The 22,328-nt window shown below is 44.6% G+C and overlaps 1 protein-coding gene across 1 annotated transcript; it reads right to left on the bottom strand.

Annotated features, from left to right (window-relative positions):
- Positions 1 to 6,752: 6,752 nt before the first annotated feature.
- TMEM25 (transmembrane protein 25) lies at positions 6,753 to 22,060 on the bottom strand. Its single transcript, XM_075278814.1, has 9 exons — positions 21,938 to 22,060; positions 13,168 to 13,247; positions 9,606 to 9,839; positions 9,117 to 9,356; positions 8,894 to 9,022; positions 8,783 to 8,810; positions 8,091 to 8,191; positions 7,882 to 7,959; positions 6,753 to 6,874 (listed from the first exon to the last, which is right to left on the bottom strand). Exons 2-9 carry the CDS (start codon positions 13,214 to 13,216, stop codon positions 6,801 to 6,803), a joined length of 933 nt encoding a protein of 310 aa, XP_075134915.1. The 5' UTR covers positions 13,217 to 13,247; positions 21,938 to 22,060; the 3' UTR covers positions 6,753 to 6,800.
- Positions 22,061 to 22,328: the final 268 nt, after the last annotated feature.

The raw sequence follows: 22,328 nt of genomic DNA, 5'->3' as shown, positions 1-22,328 counted from the left end.
AGCTCAGCTTCTCTCCTCTATCATATACCCTATATATCACAGAGCTCAGCTTCTCTCCCTCTATCATATAACCCTATATATCACAGAGCTCAGCTTCTCTCCTCTATCATATAATCCTATATATCACAGAGCTCAGCTTCTCTCCTCTATCATATAATCCTATACATCACAGAGCTCAGCTTCTCTCCTCTATCATATAACCCTATATATCACAGAGCTCAGCTACTCTCCCTCTATCATATAACCTATATATCACAGAGCTCAGCTTCTCTCCGCTATCATATAATCCTATATATCACAGAGCTCAGCTTCTCTCCTCTATCATATAATCCTATACATCACAGAGCTCAGCTTCTCTCCTCTATCATATAACCCTATATATCACAGAGCTCAGCTTCTCTCCCTCTATCATACAACCCTATATATCACAGAGCTCAGCTTCTCTCCTCTATCATATAATCCTATATATCACAGAGCTCAGCTTCTCTCCCTCTATCATACAACCCTATATATCACAGAGCTCAGCTTCTCTCCTTTATCATATAATCCTATATATCACAGAGCTCAGCTTCTCTCCCTCTATCATATAACCCTATATATCACAGAGCTCAGCTTCTCTCCCTCTATCATATAACCTTATATATCACAGTGCTCAGCTTCTCTCCTCTATCATATAACCCTATATATCACAGAGCTCAGCTTCTCTCCTCTATCATATAACCCTATATATCACAGAGCTCAGCTTTTCTCCTCTATCATATAATCCTATATATCACAGAGCTCAGCTTCTCTCCTCTATCATATAACCCTATATATCACAGAGCTCAGCTTCTCTCCCTCTATCATATAACCCTATATATCACAGAGCTCAGCTTCTCTCCTCTATCATATAATCCTATATATCACAGAGCTCAGCTTCTCTCCTCTATCATATAACCCTATATATCACAGAGCTCAGCTTCTCTCCACTATCATATAATCCTATATATCACAGAGCTCAGCTTCTCTCCTCTATCATATAATCCTATACATCACAGAGCTCAGCTTCTCTCCTCTATCATATAACCCTATATATCACAGAGCTCAGCTTCTCTCCTCTATCATATAATCCTATATATCACAGAGCTCAGCTTCTCTCCCTCTATCATATAACCCTATATATCACAGAGCTCAGCTTCTCTCCCTCTATCATATAACCTTATATATCACCGTGCTCAGCTTCTCTCCTCTATCATATAACCCTATATATCACAGAGCTCAGCTTCTCTCCTCTATCATATAATCCTATATATCACAGAGCTCAGCTTCTCTCCCTCTATCATATAATCCTATATATCACAGAGCTCAGCTTCTCTCCTCTATCATATAACCCTATATATCACAGAGCTCAGCTTCTCTCCTCTATCATATAACCCTATATATCACAGAGCTCAGCTTCTCTCCTCTATCATATAATCCTATATATCACAGCGCTCAGCTTCTCTCCTCTATCGTATAACCCTATATATCACAGAGCTCAGCTTCTCTCCCTCTATCATATAACCCTATATATCACAGAGCTCAGCTTCTCTCCCTCTATCATATAACCCTATATATCACAGAACTCAGCTTCTCTCCTATCATATAACCCTATATATCACAGAGCTCAGCTTCTCTCCTATCATATAACCCTATATATCACAGAGCTCAGCTTCTCTCCCTCTATCATATAACCCTATATATCACAGAGCTCAGCTTCTCTCCCTCTATCATATAACCCTATATATCACAGAACTCAGCTTCTCTCCCTCTATCATATAACCCTATATATCACAGAGCTCAGCTTCTCTCCTATCATATAACCCTATATATCACAGAGCTCAGCTTCTCTCCTCTATCATATAACCCTATATATCACAGCTCAGCTTCTCTCCTCTATCATATAACCCTATATATCACAGCTCAGCTTCTGTCCTCTATCATATAACCCTATATATCACAGAGCTCAGCTTCTCTCCTATCATATAACCCTATATATCACAGAGCTCAGCTTCTCTCCCTCTATCATATAACCCTATATATCACAGAGCTCAGCTTCTCTCCTATCATATAACCCTATATATCACAGAGCTCAGCTTCTCTCCTATCATATAACCCTATATATCACAGAGCTCAGCTTCTCTCCTATCATATAACCCTATATATCACAGAGCTCAGCTTCTCTCCTATCATATAACCCTATATATCACAGAGCTCAGCTTCTCTCCTATCATATAACCCTATATATCACAGAGCTCAGCTTCTCTCCTATCATATAACCCTATATATCACACAGCTCAGCTTCTCTCCTATCATATAACCCTATATATCACACAGCTCAGCTTCTATTAATATGGATTCCGTAGCGAAAAGAGAATTGTCTCAGTTGAATTTCAGAGGAACCATCCCACAGGGTAACCTTGCTGAGGATCCAAATTTCAGCAGCACATCTCTTCTACAGATTATCTTGAAATATCCAAAGCCCAGTGTAGATCATTAGCCCTTATATAGACGGCAGAGTAATATTACAGACATAATACCCTGCATGTGATAATACCTGAGTTATGTGACTTACAGTAATCTCCATATCTGGGATAGTCACATGACTAATAGACAAGTCAAAATGGCCCTGTTTGTGGATGATTTATTATGAGACTGAACTACATTTCTCCTTGGCTTCCATTGAGAAGGGCTTTGAGGTGTGGGCATTTTAAAGGCGTAATCCCATCCGGGACATTTATGGCACGTCCACGGGGTATGGTATGCCGTAACTATCTCATAGATGTGGGTCTCACCTCAGAATATGTGCATACTGTGCAAACACATCCTTAAAGTAACAGCAGAAGAGAGGGCAATGTCATTGCTCTGGGATCTGTACAACGCTAAATGGAGGGGCTACCAGTGTCATCCAGTTACGGAACGAGAAAAGCTGCGCTCCCAGCCAGACCTCCCACTATCAGTTGTATACGCCTGGCAGGTGCCGTATACTGTAGTGATGATAGAAGGTCATGGCAGAAATTGTATGGTGATGTATACTACATATCTGTATATAGGAAGGCCTCATAATACTGCAGTGATGATAATAGATCTTAGTGGAAAGTGTATAGGGTTGTATATACTACATATGTGTATATAGGAAGGACTCAGCAATGATAGTAGGTCATGGTGGAAAGTGTACAGGGATGGTACTATACATATGTGTGTATAGGAAGGACTCATAATACTGCAGCAATGATAGTAGGTCATGGCAGAAATTGTATGGTGATGTATACTACATATCTGTATATAAGAAGGCCTCATAATACTGCAGAAATGATAATAGGTCATGGTGAGAAGTGTACGGGGTTGTATATACTACATATCTGTATACAGGAAGGCCTCAGCGATGATAGTATTTTATGGTGAGAAGTGTACGGTGATGTATACTATATACAGTACAGACCAAAAGTTTGGACACACCTTCTCATTCAAAGAGTTTTCTGTAGTTTCATGACTATGACAATTGTAGATTCACATTAAAGGCATCAAAACTATGAAGTAACACATGTGGAATTATAGACTTAACAAAAAGTGTGACACAACTGAAAATCTGTTTTATATTCTCGGTTCTTCAAAGTAGCCACCTTTTGCTTTGATTCCTGCTTTGTACACTCTTGGCATCTTCTTGATGAGCTTCAGGAGGTAGTCACCGGAAATGGTTTTCACTTCACAGGTGTGACCAGTCAGGTTTAATAAGTGGGATTTCTTGCCTTATAAATGGGGTGGGACCATCAGTTGTGTTGTGCAGAAGTCAGGTGGATACACAGCTGAGAGTCCTACTGAATAGACTGTTAGAATTTGTATTATGGCAAGAAAAAAGCAGCTAAGTAAAGAAAAACGAGTGGCCATCATTACTTTAAGAAATGAAGGTCAGTCAGTCTGAAAAATTGGGAAGACTTTGAAAGTGTCCCCAAGTGCTGTTGCAAAAACCATCAAGCGCTACAAAGAAACTGGCTGACATGAGGACCGCCTCAGGAAAGGAAGACCAAGAGTCACCTCTGCTGCGGAGGATAAGTTCATCCAAGTCATCAGCCTCAGAAATCGCAGGTTAATAGCAGCTCAGATTAGAGACCAGGTGAATGCCACACAGAGTTCTAGCAGCAGACACATCTCTACAACAACTGCTAAGAGAAGACTTTGTGCAGCAGGCCTTCATGGTAAAATAGCTTCTAGAAAACCACTGCTAAGGACAGACAACAAGCAGAAGAGACTTGTTTGGGCTAAAGAACACAAGGAATGGACATTAGACCAGTGGAAATCTGTGCTTTGGTCTGATGAGTCCAAATCTGAGATCTTTGGTTCCAACCACCGTGTCTTTGTGCGATGCAGAAAAGGTGAACGGATGGATTCTACATGCCTGGTTCCCACCGTGAAGCATGGAGGAGGAGGTGTGATGGTGTGTGTGTGGGGGGCCAAGCTGGTGACACTGTTGGGGATTTATTCAAAATTGAAGGCATACTGAACCAGCATGGCTACCACAGCATCTTGCAGCGGCATGCTATTCCATCCGGTTTGCGTTTAGTTGGACCATCATTTATTTTTCAACAGGACAATGACCCCAAACACCTCCAGGCTGTGTAAGGGCTATCAGACCAAGAAGGAGAGTGATGGGGTGCTACGCCAGATGACCTGGCCTCCACAGTCACCAGACCTGAACCCAATCGAGATGGTTTGGGGTGAGCTGAACCGCAGAGTGAAGGCAAAAGGGCCAACAAGTGCTAAGCATCTCTGGGAACTCCTTCCAGACTGTTGGAAGACCATTTCAGGTGACTACCTCTTGAAGCTCATCAAGAGAATACCAAGAGTGTGCAAAGCAGGAATCAAAGCAAAAGGTGGCTACTTAGAACCGAGAATATAAGACAGATTTTTAGTTGTTTCACACTTTTTGGTTATGTATATAATTCCACATGTGTTACTTCATAGTTTTGATGCCTTCAGTGTGAATCTACAATTGTCATAGTCATAAAAATACATAAAACTTGAATGAGAAGGTGTGTCCAAACTTTTGGTCTGTACTGTATGTGTATATAGGAAGGCCTCATAATACTGCAGATAGTAGGTGATGGTGAGACACGTACAGTGATGTATATATTGCATATCTTTATACAGGACGGCCTCATGATACTGGATGTAAACACAATTCACACTGGTGTCTATGACCTGTGAGGTCCGGTTTATTCTCAGTATTTCACACAATGTTTGCATTGAATAAAACATGTCACATAAGTTCTGTAATATCGTGTGTCTTTCATGCAGTCCTGCGTAGCTCTCATATCAGCACCACAAGCTTGCACCGGATTAATAGCCTTCCATTTACCATCACCTTGACTCGGTTACATTTTCCTAGCTGGGTTATACCACTCAGCAAGCAGTTCATTGTTTTATTATCAGAGGCCGTCGTGTCGCTCGTATGCTTGCATTTGCTATATAGACTCACTAAGCTAGTATCTAGGTAAGGACAGATACGGAGCAGCAGCACAGACTATGTTACTATAGGTTTCTAGCGTCTTTACTTGTAAGTTTTTTTTGCTCTTCTTATACTTATATTTCTTATAAAAAATAATTCAGAATACATATAGCATATGTTACACTAGGTTTAGACCGGGTTTGTGTTTCCTTTCAGGTGTATACCTTTAAATGGAACCGGTGATGTTGCACATGGTGTCTGATGTTATAGAGCAGGAGGAGCTGAGCAGATTGATGTATAGGTTTCTTAGAAAACTTACAGTATAATCCATCATTTATTCTTTCTGGGTTTAGGAGTCCAGTGGGCGGGGTTATTTACTGATCGACATCCTTGTCCATATAAGTGTACATACAGAGCTAGCGATCAGTCATGAGTAGGATCGCCCACTTAACTACTAAGCCTATAGTTTGCAAAGATTAACAGTAAGATATCATTCTGCTATAGGTATTGATCATGGCATATAAAAGGTTAAATAGCTGGGACTGTTCTCTCCAATTTTGGAGAGGGATCTACCAGCCCCTTATCCGCATCCCCACTGAGGCCACATCATGTAAGCCTCTCTGCTTCCAGCACAGGAGTGAAAGGGAACTTGGACTAGACGCCTATGCTAGATTTGATTTTTTATTATTTTACGCCCACCCTGGCCAACCGACTCTGCCCTAATCCTGGACAACCCCTTTTTAAGAAATTTGTTCTACCGTAGTTCTATTTTGCGTTGGACCAGATGGGTTATAGCCTTTGTTCTCCACATGTATCACTGAGCCTTGAGCGCCCGTTACTGGTTTTCTTTCCATGGACGTTTTTGTTAGGTACTAACCATGGCATAGGATGAACACCCCACAGGACCTGACCCACTCATCTAGCCGCCATATTATGGTCCTCATCAAAGTCACTCAGATTCGTCTGCTTGCCTATTTTTCCAGCTTCCATTGCTTTGTCTCCTTGACACAAGCCATTGTCATGAAATAGTTAATATTAATTTCAATCAGTGGTTTTAATACTCATTGGTGTAAGTCCAGATGTAAAAATGTGAACTGAGCCCAAGCAGTACCTACAGCAGAACTATCAGTAAATACAGCCATCATATTATATGGCAAGCCTTCGAAATCGTATTACATCGGCCTAGGATTATTGGCGCACACCGCAAGGTGCTGGTCCAGGAAATGCAGAGAGGACTATAAGCTGAATGATTGATGGTACGTGTGGTCAGCGACCGGTCACAGTAGAAGAAACTTCAGCTAGTACTTGGAAGAAAGTTTGTTCGTCAAATAGACCGTCACAGCCAGATCTCATCACTGCTGACACTCGATGCCTTATAGATGTAGCCCACGAGAGGAAATCGATCAAGCCCTGCGGGTCAGAGACAAGATACAGCATTGTGTAAGAAATGATGCAGCTTATTCTAATGGTTCAAAAGGGTTTTGTGGATCTAAATACAAGTAAAATAGGAGATGAGGTGACTGCGCAATATAGCAGAAAATCAGAAGACATGGTATAAAAAAATCCTCTATTTTTCATGCCTAAAAGGGTCATTATAGTTCAGAAGTAGTTTGGGTTCATTTTCATGTTGCTCTGTGCAGCACCTTTGTTTTGATGCTACTAGGGCTTCCTGTGCGATTGATTTCCATGTAAAGGACTACAGTTCCTATGATTTCTATCCCCTTTCCACGTGTTACTTCTATTCTGGGTTTGAAAACTGCCTGCCGGTTTCCGTCTCCTGTCCAGTTTCTCAGGCAGAAAACGGAAACGTCAAAACGGAGACCGGGCGCAGGTGTGAACCCGCCCTTAGGCACTGCATTATTGCATGTTCATGCTGTAGTAACTCTGATATGGGACTTGTAGAGATGGCTGAGAAGACACATAGACACTACATAGAACAGAAGGTGCCTACGTGACAACTACTCCAACCAAACTCCTTTGGCATAGGGGCCAGGGATTGGTGGAGGTCTCAGTGATGGGGCCCCCAGTGATCATATATTTATCACCTACCTTGTGGATAGATAATGTTACTTATGGGATAAACTCTTCACTTTTCAAGGTTGAGGTTATTATTAGAGATTGGCAAACTGGTTTGTACCAAAAGTTTTGAAGTTTTTAGGGTAACCACCCACGATTCACTATTATACTTTGGGGTCTCTTTACACCCTAGAGTATAATAAGTGGAGGTTCAGAAGCATAAACACTGATACTCACTTTCCCTCCTCTCCTGGGCTCACTTGCAGTCCTCTCCGATTGTCTTCCGGCCTCCTCCAGCCTTCTAGGTGATGTTACGAGCCCCAGAGGACCTCTAACCCCCATGATTGGACCTCACCCATCTGTTGATTTTTGCTCCCACGCATGCACTACTTATTACTTACATGAATAGGCGCTGTCGTTAGCTGTCCCACTGGGCGCGGACACGTCCTCCTGTGTGGCACATGTAGAGTTTCCTGACCCTGTTGCACAGAATATATTAAGTATAGGAGGTGCACCAAACATGTCCACTACATGGTCTGAAAGGCTTTTTCATAATGGAAAAAAATCAGGTTTAATGTGCTTGACGAATTAAACAAAATCAGGACCTTACCCTTTGTGTGAGGTCGGAGGTCATTGAGTTGCAGGTTGGATGGCAAGGACATGTGCTCGCGAGGCAGACAACTGTTATTGAGCTTCATGTTATTGGACGTGCTGTAAAATATGTAAAGACACTTGGAAATCCAGAAGAATATTCTATACTAACTCAACATGAGGAAACTTTTTGGTAATGAGCCGGGTTCTTTATGAATTTTTCAAAAATTTCAGGTCTGGCCAAACCCAATATTTTTGGGGTTCGACAGTGACAAATCATTGTACTCTGAGGTCTCTTCAAACCCCAGAGGTCCAGGAAGGGTGCAGAGAAATAATAAACCCTTGCCTCTGCTGGGTTCGCTTGCTGCATCCGGGGGTCCTTCGTGCGCATCTTCCAGTCTTCTGGGTCACATCAATGGTCTTGAAAGACCATTGAAACCTGACATTGGGTATCCTGATGAAGTGCGGTTCATTGACATCATGATGGGGGCCACTTACATCACCCAGAAGGCCAGAAGAGGCCCAAAGAAGTCCACATAGGAGCATTGCATGCCACGAGGGAAGGCTACACTTACAATTCTGTCCAAAAAATTTGGTCCACAATGAAACAAGTTGTACTGAAACTTCCCACCAATCTATATATGAGTCTGCTCAGCTCCTCCTGCTCTATAAATAAGACGGATATGAGATATAAGACATGTCCGTTCTCACCTTAGTGTTAGCTGGGTTCCCAAATCATCTAAAAAAGAAAAAAATTGTAAGTTTCTTACGTCCTGTGTTCTGATTCCCACCCAAATTTTATCTCCTGTGACTTCTCCTTACATTTGCTTCTTCTCTTTTTCAGCACAAGACAACAGACCAAGACGTTAACCAGGAGAATCGCAGCAAGAAGTGCAGACCCCGCCACGATGAGATGCAGCAGGGGGAGCTCGATCTTCATGGAGAGGAGATCTGAGATTTAGAGGAATAAAAGAGCGCCATAATTGTACTACCATATTACCAGAATGTGGCGCTGGGACTACAAACTAGATTTAGTCCATTGTACCTGTTGACGTTACAGAGGTGTGACTGACCCCGCTTTGCTTGGTGCTGACTTTTACCCTCAGAGTACCATTGCTATCTATGTTGCGAGTGTCCAACAGAAGGAAACGGGAAGAGTTGGTGAAGAATCGTCCATCTTGATCTCGAAGATTGAAGCCAGACGGCGGCTGACTTTGGATCACCAGTAAAAGTAGGAGGGATAATCCAGAGAGATGGGGTGTGCTAACTGGGGAGTCTGGGGGGACTGGAGGGCGAGAAAAAAAACAAGCATAGTTACTTCTTTGATCCCCTACCATCGCAACACCACCGCTCCAATAGACGTGGGTTATGGTTGGAGCTGAAGTTAAAGATGTTTTGGGGATTTCCAAAAATTTAGCCCAAATCACTGAATTTGCTGAAAATTTTTTTTTATGGTAAATGGGATTCTCCATTTTGTGACCTTATTGATATCTCGCACTACTTGCCAAGGCTACCTCATATCTCCGCTACTTACAATGAATCCTCAGCAGCTCTTCATCTTTGCTTCTCGAGTCATTACAGTTTTCTCCGACTAGTTCTGAGAGGGACAGACTGCTGGTACTGCCGGGGGCTACAGGGAGCATAAATGGGGGCTCCCTACCAAGCCCGACCTCCTGCTTTACTCCATTCAAGTACCACATGAGGGAAGATCCACTGGACTCACAGGGCACCCCATGGACGTCAGCCTTCAAAACTGGCTTCCCAAAAACTGAAATAATAGGAAAGACATAGGATTCTTAATATGACAACAGCCCCATAAAATATGGATAAGAGTACTGATAATGGGGCTATAATGGGGATACATTGAATAATTAAAGGGATCCTATCACTGGATACCCTTTTTTTCTGACTAACACGTAGGAATAGCCTTAAAGGGATTCTACCACTAAAACACTTTTTTTTCTAGTTACCACGTCTGAATAGCCTTTAAAAAGGCTATTCGTCTCTTACCTGTAGAAGTGCTCTCCGCCGCGCCGTTCGTTCAAAATACCGGTTTGTACCGGTATGCTAATGAGTTCTCTCGCAGCGATGGGGGCGTCCCCATCGCAGGAGCAGCGATGGGGGCGTCCCCATTGCAGCTCGAAAACTCACCGCAGCGCCGCCTCTCCGGTCTTAGGTGTCCTCCCCTTGCCTCTTCAGCGTCTGTCGGACGCCTGCGCAGTATGCTCTCTGTTCGGCGAAGATTGCCGAACGTACTGCGCATGCGCGAAAGTTCGGTGCCCGCACTATGGCTGGGATCGCAATTTCGCGCATGCGCAGTACGTTCGGCAATCTTCGTCGAACAGAGCGTACTGTGCAGGCGTCCGACAGTACGCTGAAGAAGCAAAGGGAGGACACCGAAGACCAGAGAGGCGGCGCTGCGGTCAGTTTTCGAGCTGCAATGGGGACGCCCCCATTGCTGCTCCTGCGATGGGGACGCCCCCATCGCTGCGAGAGAACTCATTAGCATACCGGTACAAACCGGTATTTTGAACGAACGGCGCAGCGGAGAGCACTTCCACAGGTAAGAGACGAATAGCCTTTTTAAAGGCTATTCCGACGTGGTAACTAGAAAAAAAAGTGTTTTAGTGGTAGAATCCCTTTAAGTAAGGCTATTCTTCTCCTACCTTTAGATGTGTTCTCCACGCTGCCGTTCAGTAGAAATCCTGGTTTTCTTCAATATGCAAATGAGTTCTATCACAGCACTGGGGGCATCCCCAATGCTGCGAGAGAACTCTCCAGCACCGCCTCCATCTTCTTCTGGAACACCCTCCCCCTGTGTCTTCTTTCATCCTGGGTTTCAATCTTCTAGGCAAGCGGAGTCGGCTCTGCCATCGGGCCTCAGGCAGAGCCGACTGTGCATGCCCACAGCCGCAAGAAAATGGCCAATTAACATCAGCTTACTATGTAAGCGGCCACAAGAAAATGGCTGCCTACACGCTTAATGTGTAAGCGGCCACAAGAAAATGACCTCTTACACAGCTTACTGTGTAAGCAGCCATTTTCTTGTGGCCGCTTTTATGCACAGTATGCACCCGAGGCCTGATGGCAGAGACGATTGCGCTTGCCTAGAAGATTGAAACCCAGGATGGAAGAAGACACATTGAGAGGGCATTCCAGAAGAAGATGGAGGCGTCGCTGGAGATTTCTCTCGCAGCATTGGGGACACTCCCAGTGCTGTTTGAGTGCTGGGGCCCGCCCCCACTGCTGCGAGAGAACTCATTTGCATACTGAACAAAACCCGTATTTCTACTAAACGGCAGCATGGAGAAGACATCTAAAGGTAGGATAAGAATAGATTTCTTAAGGCTATTCCGACGGTTAGTCAGAAAAGAAGGGTATCCAATGCTAGGATCCCTTTAAAAAAATAAGTAAATAAAAAAATGTCCCCATATAAAATGACAAATAGATCATGTCAGTCAGGATACCATAACAGAATAAAAAATATCCCTTTCAGATATGCAGATAATAATATAACAACCCCTCCCAAATTCCTCTTGTCCCAGAGGTAAAGGTAAAAAAATAAATATAGAATATTTGGGGAATTCACCCTGTAATGGATCAAATCATCGTCTCCGACACCGTGAAATCCTCGCTGATCTGTTGCCTTGCTCTCTGGTATCTTTTAGTAGATATTGATCCAGGCTGAGAGCCGGGTAATATCATCCTGTCGTGTTTTATATTGATCTCTCTCGTCTGCCATCTGGGCCGATCAATCACTATTATCGTTCTATTCCTCTCTTTCCTGACCTTCTAGGAAGTTCTGTGAAGGTTACCAGTATATTTTTTGATTTGTGCCCTCCCCCATGCCCAGTCCCTGGGTTTATGGCTTTTGTCGCACCTCCTTTGTGTTGGTGACTCTCATGTATGTATTTCATTACAGTTTTCACAAATCCGTAACCCCATTATTGATAGTCGGTTGGTTTCACACACTGTATTTTTTTGAAAAGTTCCCGTTTTAACAAAGCCAGGAATGGATCCAGCAGGAAGAAGACGTCCTTCCTTTATATTAAACAGCCAAGGGCCAAGACCGGCCACTGGAGTTGGGAAATACTGCGAATCCAGCAGATTAACTCTCCGGATGATCCGCTCTGTATGTATGATCAAACTTTGGTACCAAGACTAAGTACAACTTGTCCCACAAATAAAGAGCCCCAACATATCTCCGTCAACAGGACAGGAAAAAAGTTATAAGGGTCAAAATACAATGACCCCAGGAAAATCCTTCACTTTCAAAAAGAAAACACATTTCTGTGTATGGATATCACAATAGAAGTGTATGGATATTACAATACACTGCAATGCATTAGCATTGCAGTGTATTGGCATAATCAGACTCCGTGGGAGGTCTCAAAATAAGAGTAAAACCCCCCACAAAAAAAACCCCTCACATATGGAAATGTAAAAAAGGTCCAGGTGTCCAAATCTGGCGACTCAAAGAAAAATGTTCTTTTTTTCAAAGTTTTGGATTTCTTTTTAAGGTTAAAATATAACCTAAACAAAACAAATTTGGTATTGCTATAATTACACAGAATATAGATACCATGTCATTTTGGACATACGGTCAACACCATAAAAACAAAACCCATAAAAAAGTGGTGCAAATGCAGGTTTTCGCTAACTCCACTCAAGTATGATTTTTTTCCCAGGTTCCCAGTACTGTGTATGGAATATTATATGGTACCATTACAAAGTACAATTTGTCCTACAAAAAATAATCCCTCACACTGCTCCCTGAAAAAATAAAAAAGTTGTGGATTTTGGAAGGAGGAGAATAAAACGCAAAAATCGAAAAATGGATGAAAAGAGGAAGGAGTTAATGGCTGTAGACCAGTGGTTCTTAACCTTGTTTGAGGTACCGAACCCACCAGTTTCATCTGCACATTCACCGAACTCTTCTTTAGAACAGATTGCCCTGCAGATATTTCAACTTTTCATGATGGGACATGGAAGAAGGAACGCAGTGGAGGAAACAAGAATGCTATACAATTTGATATACCCCAGATTGGGTTTTGAAGACCCTCATCCTTATGAAGATGAAATCTAATGTCACGTACCTCTTGGAGAGAATTGCTGGGTCAGCAGGAGAGAGAGGCTTAACAACATTTTGCAAAGGTTGGCCAAGGATCCCTCATTCCTGTAGAGAACACATATATGAGATATCAGGAGTAATAAGAACACAGACAACAAGGGTTATGGTCAGGTCAAGAAACACAGAAGATGGAGGTCGGATACAGATGGCTTGAATACGGATGTCCTTGCATTATGGACACAATAACTGGACCTCTGGTGGTCCAGTAGAAGTAGAGTTATTGCACCATAGCTGAACTGGGGATACGGCTTTATAGGTTTCTCATGAACCACTGGTAGGTGAAGGTACGTCTGTGTTACGCCCATCTGAAAGTGGCCTCAAAATCCACCTCAAATTCTGCCTCCCGTTCTTTTCCATGGGAGGAAGAAAAAATAAGCGTCCTGTTAGATCTTCAGACGGATTCCAATTTCAACGGAAATGAATGGGAGGTGGAAAATACCACGCGGAAGCTACGCAATAGAGGTGGATTATCAGCAGCAGAGCAGCGATGGAGAAGAGCACACGCCTGCCGAATTATGGAGGAGCCGTCACCCAGGAAGAGGTGTGGAGGGTAAGTATAATGGGGGGAAGTAGTAGTGACGTTCCATTTCCAGAAATGGGGAAACGGATCGTCACCGGATAATCAGAAAATGCCCCTGGGACGTTCACATGAGCCATGGATATGGGTAAATATACATTTTTGATAAATTATGTTCTTTAGAAAGTAGGAGGGGGAGGGTGTTTAGATTAGTGGACAACCCCTTTAAGGCTATGACTGTGGAAGGCGATGGTTTCCACCCGCCACTTTACATTACCGTAGCTTTTAAGATGTCTGTCTTGAAGTGCATCATTCCGATGACTGATGCATTTTCACTTGGCATATAATAATATGATACAATGCTGTGGAGCAAAGATGGCGGTAAGTTCATCCATATTAATGATTCTCCAGTCACTGGCCACTGCGGTGATATCACGGTGAATGAGTGTATGGAGATCGTCAGCTATTAGTACGGCCATTATGAGATTGTTCTTAGAATCCCTGGCAGAGACTTAACTTGGGATCTTCAAAGTCCCTTATGAGTGTGGAGGTTCCTGGTGAGGACTATTAGAAGGTATTCGGAGGTCAGGAGAGGCAAAACCGCCAACATCCTTACAGTGGGTTATCAGAATATACAGGATGGTGACTACTGGACATGGAAATGGAGGTCTGTAGTGGCTGCCAATGGGTCTGGGGAAATTCACAAGGTCTCTCTCTCCACCAGAGCCCAAATATCTGCCAATATGCAAAAAAACAACACCACTTTCCAAATTCCAGACCCTAAAATTGACACCTGGACTAACTATTTTACCGATTATCCATATAGATGAAAACCCTAAAACTGAGAACCTCTGCTGTGTCCTGTTTTCTGCAGCTCACTTTCCAGCTTTGCTGTGTAGACTGATTCAGAGTCGTGTCATTATCATTACAGGGCTGGAGGCCTAGATGTGCAGGACAGCAATGCAATATATACAGATACAGCTCTGTACGCAACAGTGGCAGACGGGAACAGCGAGGGACCCCTATATAAGAACATTTGGTAGACCAGGTAAACCCCCTCCTCTAAGTATCCATCCAGTATTTGTGAGCCATGTTGCTTTCATCTCAGAATTGGGGGCATAACCAGCAAATTTAGTGTCCAAGACACGAGAAAGGGTTGCAGTGGTATACAGAAAGGTTTTAGTCCTCAGGATTTATCATACTTACCACCATTCCCCATACGTCCAACACAGCAGCACAACAGATGGGGTATTCCTGCCCCTGCGTGCAATCAGGACAGGTGGAACTTTTACTCAATCAAAGAACCTCCCCTATAAGAGGTCACCAGACCTCCCCCTCCTCGTGTTTTTTTCTGTCCTGCGGACAGGGACAGGTGGTGAGGAGGCCTGTGGCCTCCTCCGGGATCGGAAGAAGGTGGCTGTTAGCGCCTTCTTCTTTCCCCTTCTTTCCTTCTCTTTCTTTCCTTCTGAGAGAAAGATTTAGGTTTTGTCTTACCTGCTTTGCAGGGTGTCTGATGGTTCAGCTGTGCACAGCTCATTCACTGCCCAGTAAGGTAAGCTGAGTCCTAGCTTTCCTCTGTGTTTTCTGAAAACTAAAAGCACTGATACTTTTTGCTATGGGCACTCTATTATGTTGATTGTATGTCTATTGCAATGGCCTGTATGTACCTGTCTGTGTTACAGGCAGGCATGGAATTTGTGTGAGAGCCTTGCTTCCCTTCATGCTTGGTGCATAGTGTGAGCACTCATTTCTATTGCAATGGCCTGTCTGTGTTACAGTCAGGCATGGAATTTGTGTGGAGCCTTTGCTCCCTTCATCCTTAGTGCATAGTGTGAGCACTTATGTCTATTACTGTGGCCTGTAGGTGCCTGGCTGTGTTACAGTTCACAGGCATGGAATTTGTGTGTCAGCTTCTGCTCCCTTCTTGCTTAGTGCATAGTTGTGCATGTCTATTGCGATGCCCTGTGCGATTGTTATGGCTTTACCGCACCTATCTGGCCGGGTCTTCCCGCTGCCCTAAAGCGCAGCTAATGGGAACTGCAGCCTATGAGATGGCAGTGAGTTATCCAGCAACTCCCACAGCTCTGGTGAGGTAAGCTAAGGTGCACCAAGACTACTTTTGTGAGTGAACAAGTCCCTTTAAAAAAAAAAAAAAAAAAAAAAAGGGGGAGTTTTTTTCGTGTTGCTGTCTGTAAGGAAACAGACTTTTATGTTAAGTGCACCGGGTCTAGAGTTCTATACTGTTCGTACTCTACCCGAAGGCTAGATCTGCCTTCTCCATCTGTGCCATCTGCCTGTGGGCTGCCTGACTAACGCCTACTGTGTCGGCGTCACTACAAATTTGATCATTGGGGTCCTCCCCCAAGAGTCGATATGGCTGTCTCTAAATTATCGAGGCGCACGTTAGTGCCATCAGAAGATGGCTCAAATCTCTAGGAGGCGATATACAGGCGTGCAGAGGGTTCCCTGCACCGAATTTATACTGCAGCATCTGCGCAGGCCTCCGTGGGAGTTCAACAGGAGAAGTCGTTCAGTTCCTGCGAGGTAATATATCTACTCTGTGTAGAGATATCTATACAGGTGTTCCCTGTGATGATCTTCTGGCGTTCCTATCCTCCACCTCCGTAGCAGTGGATTATTTGGCAGAAGCAGGTTTGTATCAAGTGAAGATTGCGGCGAAGGCTATCTCATTAGCCACGGCCGCAAAACGCCCCCTGTGGATGAAGCCCTGGAGGGCAGATAGTACTTCCAAATACAACTTGTGCGCACTTCCGTTTGAGCCGGGCAGACTCTTTTGGAAAGAGCTGGATACCATTATGGAGGTATAAATTGACACACCATCCGGGAGCCTGAGAAGGAGAAAACTACCTTCTGACGTCTACTCCCCCCTCCCCTTGTATCCGCTTTGCCAGTGGAAGGTCGACTTTCCCACTTCTCGGCGGCATGGAGCCGTCACATTCATGGACCCATGGGGCCTCCAGCTCGTGTATTCGAGCTACAAAATAAAGTTCACATCTCACCCACCCGACAAATTTGTGTAAACCCGCGTTTTGTGTTCAAAAGCAGATCCTTCTGGAGAACGCTGTTCAGGGATACCTGGACAAAGGCGCTCTAGAGCCAGTGCCTGGCAGAGCAATCGACCGGATTTTACTCTCCAGTGTTTTTGGGACCCAAAACATCGGGAGTCAGAGAATGGTGGTCGATTTAAGATTTCTCAACCAATACGTCCTCAAGACCCGTTTCCGGATGGGAACTATCAGGTCAGTGACACCTTTTCTGCACCGAGGAGACAGGTTTGTCACCCTAGATTTAAGGGACGCATATTTACACGTCCCGATATTTCCGCCACACAGAAGGTTCTTGAGGATCGGGGTTGTGCTAAACGGTACTCTGTGTCATCTGCAGTTCACAGCTCTTCCGTTCGGAATGTTCTCGGCCCCCCACACCTTTACAAAGGTCGTGGCCCCGGTCGTTGCAGCTCTTCGGCTCCAAGGTATATTCATCATACCGTACCTAGACGATTGGCTGTTAAAGGCCCACTCAACAGAGGTTCTCGCGGCCCACCTAAGGATCACTATCGCCTTCCTAGAAGAGTTAGGCGGGCTGATCAATGGTCAAAACTCGGCAGTCGTCCCCATCACCAGAATCCAGTTCTTGGGTTCATTGTGGACTCTCCCTCACAGTCAGAAGGAGTAGATTTGTCGGGCATTGCAACATCTGGCGGATACGCGGGAGGTTCGGGTAAGAACCTCAATGAAGGTCCTAGGTTTAATGTCAGCAGCTGCAGATGCAGTTCCATGGGCACTAGAGCATATGCGTCCACTACAGAGCGAGATCCTCAAGGTTTGGAGCCGCAGCCCCTCAGGGCTGAAGAAGCCTATCCAGTTGTCCATCAGTACCCGTCGATCACTGCAATGGTGGTCCCTATTGAAGGACGGGATGTCCACGGTCCAGCCCGACTGGACCCTGTTGACAACGGATGCCTCCTTCCATGGCTGGGGAGCGCATCGGGGGGAGACCCTGGCACAAGGGACATGGAGCCGACTGGAGACTGCTCAGTCATCGAATTGGCACGAGTCTGCGCAGTGTATTGAACCCTGCTATACTTCACCCAGGATCTACGCGGCAAGGCGGTCAGAGTCAGGACGGACAACGTCACGGTGGTCCTCTACCTGAACAAGCAGGGAGGGATGAGGTCCCCTCCCTCTTCAAGCTAACAGATCAGATTTTTTTCCTGGGCTGAGGAAAATCTAAGCCACCTCAGTGCGGTGCACATAAGGGGACATCTGAACGTGCTTGCAGACCAGCTCAGCAGGGGAGAAGCAGTGTCGGGCGAGTGGTCCCTCAACCAGGAGGTCTTTCGTCAGTTGACTCGGATGAGGGGTCTCCCCGAGGTGGATCTGATGGCCACCCAGTACAATGCCAAGGTGGAGAGGGTCTGTTCCCTCTACCAGGAGGACAACCCCTTGGCAGTAGATGCCCTATCAACACCTTGGAGGTTCAGGCTGGCATACATCTTCCCTCCACTTCCCATGGTTTCGAAGGTATTGGCCAAGATCAGTCAAGACCAGGTATGGGTGATTGCCATCATACCGTTCTGGTCAAAAAGGGCATGATTTACCCACCTCATACAGATGAGTCGAGGGAATTACTGGAGGCTTCCACTTCTTCACAACCTGGTAACCCGAAACAAGTGGCTATGCCAGGACCTGAAGAGGTTCAACCTGACAGCCTGGAGGTTGACCGCACCCTATACGGACATGGGGGATTGTCACAGGCCATGCGGACAACACTGGCCTGCTCAAGGGCAGATTCTATGAATAGAAGCTACATGAGGATTGGCAGAATTTACCAGCAATGGTGCACAGAGAATCAACGTGCAATACCAGTTATGGAGACGGTATTGGAGTTTTGGTAAAGCGGGCTGGAGAAAGCCCTCACCCCGGTGACATTAAAAGTGCATGTAGCTGCCCTTTCAGCCGTATTAGGGATAAGATTGTCTCAAGATTCGTTGGTAAATTAATCCTTAAGAGGGGCCGGTGGCTCCGACCCGCAATCCAAGTCCTAATCCCCCAATGGGATTTAGCTATGGTACTGCAGGGGCTCTGTGGGCCCCCCTTTGAACCACTACAAGACATAGGACTAAAGTTCCTCTTCTGCAAAGTGGAATTCCTCTTAGCCGTCACATCAGCTAAGCGTACTGGAGAACTGCAGGCTTTAGCAGCCTCTGAGCCGTATTTACTATTCTTCCAGACAGGGTACAATTAAGATATCTCCCGGGATTTATTCCAAAAAGTCCCGTCGACCCAGAAAACCTTTCTGGTAAGTCTTTTCAGAAAATACAAGGGGTGTAGAGCCTTGAAGGCAACATTGGCGAGATGGATCAAGGAGGCCATCTCTCAAACATTCAGTACTCAGGGCCTACTTCTGCCTGAGTTTTAAGGGCACATTCTAGTTGTGCAGTTGCCACGACATGTGGGGAGAGATATTCCATCTCCCTGGACCAGATTTGTGCGGCAGCAACCTGGAGTTCTCACTTAACTTTGTGAGACATGATAGGTTGGACGATTTTAGCGCGGAGGCGGCTGCCTTCGGTCGCTCGGTATTGACATCAGTTTGTCAGGAAGTCCCACCCTAGGGGGGGTTTCTTGCTACCTCCCCATCTGTTGTGCTGCTGTGTTGGACGTATGGGGAATGGAGGATTATGTAGATAATCTGTTTTCCCATAGTCCAAACAGCAGCACAAAGCTCCCTCCCTGTATGTTTGGCTTGTTAATTTTCTGAAGGGTTTGGAAATCTCTACTTTAGAACTAACACGAGGAGGGGGAGGTCTGGTGACCTCTTATAGGGGAGGTTCTTTGATTGAGTAAAAGTTCCACCTGTCCTGATTGCACGCAGGGGCAGGAATACCCCATCTGTTGTGCTGCTGTTTGGACTATGGGAAAACAGATTATCTACATAATCCTCCATTTCCTTTGGTTATATCTTACTCCAGAACCGGTCATGGCACTGCCCTAAACCAACCCAGATACACCTAGAACCAATAGGTCCAGCCCAAACCATATGGGACCACCCACCTTTGGGCAGGATCTAGCGACATGTCCGAATTTGACAGTATTATTTCTACAACAATAGCGGTATATGGCTGCTGCAGGCAACGGGCAGTGCTACTCAGTGATTGACAGCTATGTCTGTATGCGTGGAGTTCTGTCAATCACTGATAGGACCGCCCCCATGACTATCAGTGATTGAAAGCTATCTCTGTATGCATGGAGTTCTGTCAATCACTGATAGGACCGACCCCATGACTATCAGTGATTGAGAGCTATGTCTGTGTGCGTGGAGTTCTGTCAATCAATGATAGGACCGCCCCCTTGACTATCAGTGATTGAGAGCTATGTCTGTATGCATGGAGTTCTGTCAATCACTGATAGGACCGCCCCCATGACTATCAGTGATTGACAGCTATGTCTGTATGCATGGAGTTCTGTCAATCACTGATAGGACCGCCCCCATGACTAGATAGTATAAAGCAATATTTACACCAGTTATTAGAGTAAACTATAAGAGGGCTAAGACCTACCCACAACGCACACGCTTGTGAATGCAGGACATGATAACAACAAGTTCCAATTTTTGGGGAATTTTTAAAGCGGGGAGATTTCGGATTGGCTCACAGCAGTTACAACAAATAAATGTTATTATTTGTATAATGGGAAGTTTTATAATTTTCCAATATACTTTCTAGATCTCTGCTTACTGTCACTTATTCTGCTTACTACCAGTAGATAAAAATCATGATCATGTGATATACAGTCCTTGGTCATGTGATATACAGTCCATGATCATGTGATATACAGTCCGTAGTCATGTGATGTACAGTCCGTGGTCATGTGATATACAGTCCGTAGTCATGTGATATACAGTCCGTAGTCATGTGATGTACAGTCCGTGGTCATGTGATATACAGTCCGTGGTCATGTGATATACAGTCCGTAGTCATGTGATATACAGTCCGTAGTCATGTGATATACAGTCCGTGGTCATGTGATATACAGTCCGTGGTCATGTGATATACAGTCCGTGGTCATGTGATATACAGTCCGTGGTCATGTGATATACAGTCCGTGGTCATGTGATATACAGTCCGTAGTCATGTGATGTACAGTCCGTAGTCATGTGATGTACAGTCCGTAGTCATGTGATGTACAGTCTGTAGTCATGTGATATACAGTTCTTGGTCATGTGATATACAGTCCGTAGTCATGTGATAGTCAGTCCGTAGTCATGTGATATACAGTCCGTGGTCATGTGATGTACAGTCCGTGGTCATGTGATGTACAGTCCGTGGTCATGTGATGTACAGTCCGTGGTCATGTGATGTACACAGAGGTGCACAGCTCGTTACAGTCACAACACAGTAATCAGACATCTGCCTGGTAACAAGCTCTGCACCTGTGTGTTCATCACATGACCATGGACTCTCTATCACATGACCATGGACTGATCTTTATCCACTGGCAGTAAGCAGAACGAATGACAGCAAGCAGAGATCTAGAAAATCACAAAGAATTTATCTACAAAGTATACTGGAGAATTGTACAACTTTATATCATACAAACAATAACTTTTATTTCTTGAAACCTGACATCCCCTTTAAGAGCAAACAATGTGTCTTTTTTGGATCCCAATGCGGATCTTCACTAACACCTATAAGAGACAGGATTTTATATACAGAAATGTGAAAAAAATTAGACTCTGTTGATGGAATAGGTTATGTATAATATATAATAATAGGAGCAAAAAGCACAAAAAAGTAAAAAAAAAATAAAAATTGTCTGCCCCATGATCACTACTTTATCTCCCCTATCTCCGGTTGTGATTCCCTCCCGGTAATATCTAGATACATATTTGTCCCAGATACGAGCAGACCTTTACTCCTGGTGGACTTATCTAAGCTTTGTACTTTGGGTTTAGTGCCCCTTTAAATGTGTTGGAATATTTAAGTGTCTTGGACGAGGGATCCTTAGTTTTTGGCTATAAGCCCTGCCAGGTCTCTGCTCGCTGAGTTACAGGAGGATCATCTTGCCATATATTATAGGCAGTACGGTTACATATATATATATATATATATATAGTCTGGATTTTGACCTTGTCGGGGAATCCCGGTCGGTATTAATTATGTATCCCCTTCCCAGGACACTCCAGGTACACTCACCTAGGTTGTGCTCACTCCCAGCCTGCAAGTACTACAGAGACCATGTCGTCCTCACTCCTGGGGGGGATCTGCATCCCATCGGTGCACCTGCAGTATCAGCAGCTTCTCTGGCCTGTTCAGCCACTGCAGTATTATTCCAAGTGGCTCATATCCAGCAGATACAGCTCAGTGTATGGCCAGCAGAGGGCACATTTTACATAGCATTGCTTCCTATGGTATTTCCAGTATTCTATAGGCATGGGAATTTGTAGGGATGTCACATCATAAATCATATGTCATAAATAATGCCGGATTTGACCATATTCATTTTTAGAGATTTTTATGGTTATTATGTTGCACATACATGCGGGGGTATCCCAGCTTTGCCCTGATGGAAAATTTCGATATATTC

The sequence above is a fragment of the Leptodactylus fuscus genome, chromosome 6 (assembly GCF_031893055.1).
Source record: "Leptodactylus fuscus isolate aLepFus1 chromosome 6, aLepFus1.hap2, whole genome shotgun sequence".
Classification (NCBI taxonomy): Eukaryota; Metazoa; Chordata; class Amphibia; order Anura; family Leptodactylidae; genus Leptodactylus; species Leptodactylus fuscus.
This window is presented reverse-complemented; position numbering and strand designations above follow the sequence as displayed.

Coding starts and splice junctions, on each gene's coding strand:
- TMEM25 (XM_075278814.1), bottom strand. CDS start 13,216: ATGTTGTTAAGCCTCTCTCTCCTGCTGACCCAGCAATTCTCTCCAAGA. Junction 9,840..13,167: donor CCAGCAATTCTCTCCAAGAG/GTACGTGACATT, acceptor CTATTATTTCAG/TTTTTGGGAAGCCAGTTTTG. Junction 9,023..9,116: donor CACCTCTGTAACGTCAACAG/GTACAATGGACT, acceptor TCTAAATCTCAG/ATCTCCTCTCCATGAAGATC.